General features: G+C 40.3%; 1 protein-coding gene across 1 annotated transcript; it reads left to right on the forward strand.

Moving 5' to 3' along the window:
* On the forward strand, window positions 1-6096 carry cyb5r3 (cytochrome b5 reductase 3). The gene is made up of 9 exons (XM_071501925.1): window positions 1-159; window positions 436-561; window positions 725-797; window positions 1786-1892; window positions 1984-2113; window positions 2204-2287; window positions 3489-3574; window positions 3699-3798; window positions 5268-6096. The coding sequence occupies exons 1-9, from the start codon at window positions 139-141 to the stop codon at window positions 5438-5440; spliced, it is 900 nt and encodes a 299-aa protein (XP_071358026.1). The 5' UTR covers window positions 1-138; the 3' UTR covers window positions 5441-6096.
* The last annotated feature ends 79 nt before the right edge of the window (window positions 6097-6175 follow it).

Raw genomic sequence — 6175 nt, forward strand, 5'->3', positions numbered from 1 at the left:
GACCGGATGTGTATGTTTGCTCTAGCTAGCTTGGTTACATGACAGCTGGTTGCACCGTCTCAGTTGGTTGCAGTAAACTCGTCTGGGGCTGCTCCCTGCACTGACAGCCGACCTTGCAGTTGACTAAACGGACTGAAAATGCTGTCCTACATCATTGGCGTAAGTATACTTCACCGAAAAGCAGCCAGACTCGTTTTATTTCAACACATTCCTCTGCGTAAGCTCAGGCTACCGTTAGCTAACGTTCAGTTTTCCAGACCAAGTTCTGGTGGGAGCTTGGCCTGCCCTCAGGAATTGCCATGACTCATTTCTCCTGTTATGGATTAAACAGAAATGACTTTAGTTAGACAACGCCCCGCGGAGGTCTCAAACAGTTGGTAGCTAATGCTAGCACGGTGGTCTGAGTCACTCTCCCGCTTGTGCCCTTTATCGCAGCTGATCCGGGGCGGCTTTGACAGCATCATCAACCTCATCTTCAGACTTTTCTTCTCAAAGAGGAGACCTGCCATCACCTTAGAGGACCCCAACATCAAATATGCACTGCGGCTCTTGGACAAACAGGTGACCAGTCTGCAGAGCACAACAGCTGCACAAAAATCGCCCGTTTACTGTGTTTGCAAACGCAGCAGATGCGTTCATGCACCACTGTTGCTGGTGGTTTTGGCATGCTTCCTTCATGCACTGTCTGTCTTTCTGAGAAACTGCTCTGTGTGTGTCGCTTCAGATCGTCAGTCATGACACAAGGAGGTTCCGCTTTGCTCTGCCCACTGCTGAACACATCCTCGGTCTCCCCATCGGTTCGTATGTGCACTCACAGAATCACGATCAGGATGTAACACATGGAAACCTTAACACAAAATACAGTAACACCTACATGTGTACAAAATACAGTGCCAGGGAAATACAGCATAGTGTCACACAAACAGATGTAAGGTGTGTAGATAATGCTAATGTTTAGAGCTGCAACAATTAATTGATCAGTCAATAAAAAGAAAATTAATCCAACTATTTTGATAATCAGGTTTTGTTTCAGACATTTTTCAAGAAACTGTACCAAACATCTGCTGGTTCCAGCTTCTCAGATGAAAGGATTTGCTGCTTTACTGAATATCGGTGGGTGTTGGAGAGATGGTTGGTCAAAACAAGCATCTTGAAGATGTCACCTTTGCTTCTTAGAAATTTTGAGGGATCTTCTTTTTTTTTTTTTTTCTAGACAAAATGATCAATTAAGAAAGTAATAAGCAGATTAATCAATAATTGGAATAATCATTAGCTGCAACCCTAAAGGTGATTCGTACAATGAGAGGAAAAGGATTGCAAAGGTAAAGATGTACATACAGTCTTTGTTAGCAGCTTAAACAAGGATGTGATTTTATGTACGGAATATGTTGAAAATCACAGACAGTCGAATGAAGAAGATATAATATTAGGTTTGCAACTAACAGCTGAAATTACAAAACTGTAGTTTCACAATCAATTGGTGATGTCCTCACATCGCTTGTTTCGTCTGACCATCAGTCCAAATCCCAAAAATATTCATTTACTATCACATGAGACAAAAGGAAACAAATCCTCATTTCTGAGAAGCTGGAACCAGAGACTGTTGAGCAACGATTTATTGATTATCAGAAAAATTTTAGGGTCATTTTCTGTTGATTGACTTATCGTTTCAGCCATATTTTCCTGCAATATATTAGTTTCGACATAAATTTGATTAGCATTACATCACATTGTGCTGGTAGTAATCCAGAATATTTGATGTGAAGCTGCTGTTGTTCCTCTCAGGGCAGCACATCTATCTGTCTGCAAAGATCGACGGTAAACTGGTCGTCCGTCCGTACACGCCGGTGTCCAGTGACGATGACAAAGGCTTCGTGGACTTGGTGGTGAAGGTGAAGCCTGAAAGAAAGTTGTTTCTCTTCAGTTGTAAAACTGTCAGTTTACTTTTCTGAACTAGTTTCTCCTGTTGTCCTCTTTTGACAGATTTACTTTAAAGGCGTTCATCCTAAATTCCCTGAGGGAGGGAAGATGAGTCAGTACTTGGAGAGCCTCAAGATCAACGACACCATTGATTTTAGAGGACCCAGCGGCCTTCTTGTTTACAAGGGCAAAGGTCAGCATCATAGCATGATGCCCAAATATAAGAGATGAATCATAGTCAGTTTTTTTTCGGACGTTTGATGCTGTGAATTTCCCTCCACAGGAGCTTTTGCCATTCAGCCAGATAAAAAGTCTCCAGCTGTGACCAAGACGGCCAAACATGTGGGCATGATTGCTGGAGGGACGGGTAAGAGAAACTTCCAGTGTAAATTATACTGTTCATGTTTTTTCCCCCAGATCCAAACACATCTCACGATCAGTGTAGTTAGTTGACAACGGCACAAACAACAGCTCCGCTCCTCACAACCACTGGAGTTTGTGTGAAACAGCACCTATGCTCTTTTTTGAATATTTATTTTAGGGCTGCTGATTGATTGTTTTCATTTACGATCAATGATCTGAGAGTTATTATTGTATATATATCTTATATATTATAAGATATATTATATATATCTTTTCCATGCAGATATCATCATCAAGTTGTCCAACAGACCAAAACCCATAAATGTTCAGATCATGTATGACACATCCTCACATTCGACAACCAGCAAATATTTGACGTTGTTGCTTAAAAAATAAAACCTAAGATAATAAAATGGTGATTTGAGAATTATTATTTGAGTGTCAACTTCTGAACCAGGCTTGATCAATAAAAACAAAAAAGAAGCAGAGCCTAATGCTGCTGGATGGAGAGGACCGGGATTTATTAGGAACACCTGTGCACCTGCTTATTCATGCAATCAGCCAATCGCGTGGCAGCAGTGTGATACATAAACTCATGCAGATGCAGCTCAGGAGCTTCAGTTAACGTTCACATCACACGTCAGAATGATGTCGGTGACTTTGACTGCGTTGGTAGCAGAGGTTCTGTTTGAGTGCTCCTGAAGCTGCTGATCCATGAATCCTTGTTTGTTGTCGCTCTTCTGCTCAGTTTGTTTTTCTAATGAAATGACTCTTCACTCTGGAACTGTTCAGCACCAGTAACCGTGGTTAGAAATATATGATACAGTCAAGTCTGTGGATACGTGAGCGTTACACCATATTGTTGAACAGGGAGGGGCTCGGTGTGGTTGTTTGCTCACTGTCAGTCATATCTGATCAGACCACACCCACACCGCCCTCAGAGTTTCTCAGTCTTAAACTCTGAGCAAATAACAACTAAAGATACTTTTAACTTGATCTGGCTTCTTTTAGTCAGGAATATTTCATAGATTACAGAGACGTTTTTCAGGGGTTTAAGATTTCCCTTAATTGGGGTCCACAAAGAAAGCTTAGCCACATATATATATTGTGTTTAATGACAGTAATTTTATGTCTGAAGCCTTTTTCTGTGAACATGACTCAACAAAACCTCGAGCCTCATTCTGTTTTCTGGTGTTTTCTTCCAGGCATCACTCCCATGCTGCAGCTGATCACCGCAGTGACGAAGGACCCACAGGACAAGACCGTGTGTCACCTGCTGTTCGCCAACCAGGTGAGCTTTATCAGCCTGGGTCAGCTGGTGTTTGAAATATAACTCTTACTGTTTGTTTTCATGATAGAATTGAGAAGTGGAGGTTTGTATCGTCATCATGTAAGAGTTTGTGTCCGTCTCTCAGACTGAGAAAGACATCCTGGTGCGACCGGAGCTGGAGGAGATTCAGGTCAACCACCCCGACCGGTTCAAGCTGTGGTTCACCCTGGACAAGGCGCCTGAAGGTGAGTTCTCCAACAATACGTTTCATGAAATCTGAGAAGAGATTGTGGATTAGTGCTGCCAACACTCTGGTTTCTCTCATTGAAGGATTGTAGATACTGCAGACAGCAGCTCACATGGTAAATTCAGTGTTATGGACATTTCAAACAGCACTGCTTTCATGTTATAGTCACATATCTGCTTAGTTTGTGAAATAAAGAGAAATAATGTTTTCATAATTAGTTCCAGTCACTTTTCTTCACCCCAGTCACTACTGTCAACACAACTCAATACTTCCTGATTTTTTTTTCACATTAAAAGCCTCCCTATGAAGTAAAGGCTGTAAGATTTTTAATGTGAAAAGAAGAGTCATGATAGTTTTACATCATTTGGGGAATTAGTGCTGTGGAAATGGACATTATACTGAATTTATCAAGACGGCAGGTGAACATGGAGGAGTTTGTATTAACAGGGAAACGGGATCTAAAACAAAGGGCTATAATATAAAGCTGTTCCAGATAATGTCTCTGGTTCCTAGAATCTAAAGTGATGTGAGTAAAAGTTCAAGACCCAGAAATAAGTTAACCAATGAGGTTGACTGACATTGAAGAAACTGGAACCAGTAACTGTTTGACCTAAAACGTGACATATAATTGACCAGTTTCCATCTTATCAGATTCTGTGGGTCAGTTAATCTATTAATCATTTCGGTGTTTACTGAAGCTCTGAGGCGTCTGTGGTGCACGTTGGGCTTCAACAAGCTCAAACCACACAAATTAAATTCATACTTGTTCATTTATAATTAAACATTTAACATTTTCAAAATGATTGAAGATAGTTTTTTATATGACAGTAGCTGGAGTTAATACAGATATCTAAGGACTCTATTAAAGCAGCAGCACAGTGTTTGGGTTTTTTCTTCATGTTTGGGCTTTGGGTTGGACAAAACAAGATGGATTTGTGAAATCATGATGGCCATTTTATAGCCCAAACAATTAATCAAGAAAATAATGTGTAAATTACTCAGTCATGAAAATAATCATTAGTTGGAGTTTTGCTGTAATGGCAGTGGTCAAAGAAATATTCAAGTACTTTATTTAAATAGAAATACCAAATATTAAAAAAAACTTTATTACAAGTAACAGACCTTCATTTATGGAGAAATTATGCAGAAACTCTCCTTTCAGAGTGTCGTATTATCGTGTATTATAATGTACCTTACATATGACTGTGTAGTTCAACTGCTAAGTGTATTTTATATTTTAGCAGTTTTTTTAACCTGAAAAGTAACAGGTCATAATAATACTTTCCACCTCTGTATGTCAGTAACATCCTCACCAGTAGGTGTCACTAGTCTACACTGTTAAATGAGTCATGAACGTATTGGTGATATAATTTTATCATCACTAATAAAAGCTAATAGAATCCTAACAAACACAAACCTCATTACATATTGAGCCATTTTTAAACTCTGGGCTCCTCTGTGTTTCAGACTGGGAGTACAGCCAAGGCTTCATCAGTGAGGACATGATCAGGGACCACCTGCCTCCTCCCAGTGATGACACCCTCATCCTCATGTGTGGACCGCCACCGATGATCCAGTTCGCCTGCAACCCCAACCTGGACAAAGTCGGGCACTCTGACAGCCGCAGGTTCACCTTCTAGACGTCCATCCTCGCCGAGGAGTCAAGGTTTGGGAATTAAGGGCGATGAATTATTATCTGTATCCCAAAGCATTTAAGCACTCATATAGTGACAGTGGGTATTGCACTATGTTTACTGTATTTATGCCATGATCTTCATCATGCAACAGAATCACAGCATGGACCAATTCATGTAAGTGAAGATTTGTTTAGCGTTAGAGATGAGTGTGGAGTGGAATCGGTCAGATGGGAAAAGGATGACTAGACAGTTTGTTGGAAAATGAGGATGTGATTCCAGATGTGTTGTAAACAAACCCACTGTCCTGCTGTGGCCTCAGTTTGGTTTCAATATCAGAAGAGTTGAGGTTTACTGGCTTCTTTCTGAGTGCCTTAACATTTGCAAAGTTTTTTTTTTTTTTTATGCACACAATAAGAATTGTGACCACTTGCTTCATTTATACAGAATCATTAATTATTCCATTACAGCTGTTGAGAATGTGTTGGAGTTATTCCTGCCGTGTACCTGTAGTCATCAGATGATGTCTATATTTTGCTAAAAGATGTTCAGCGATTGTTGAACGTGATGTGGTTACCGAGACGATGTCTTTGCTGCAAGTCTGGCATCAGTGGTTACTTGTGTTTGGATATGCAACATAAAAGTCAACTGCTACTGAATAATTGATGCTCTGCTTTTTTTATTATGATTATGACCCTGCACTAATCAGACTGTTAAAGCTAAGTGTTGTCCTCATTTGCA

The sequence above is a fragment of the Trachinotus anak genome, unplaced genomic scaffold, assembly GCF_046630095.1.
Source record: "Trachinotus anak isolate AG129_WGS33_773 ecotype Australia unplaced genomic scaffold, CSIRO_AGI_Tana_v1 ptg000018l, whole genome shotgun sequence".
Lineage (NCBI taxonomy): Eukaryota > Metazoa > Chordata > Actinopteri > Carangiformes > Carangidae > Trachinotus > Trachinotus anak.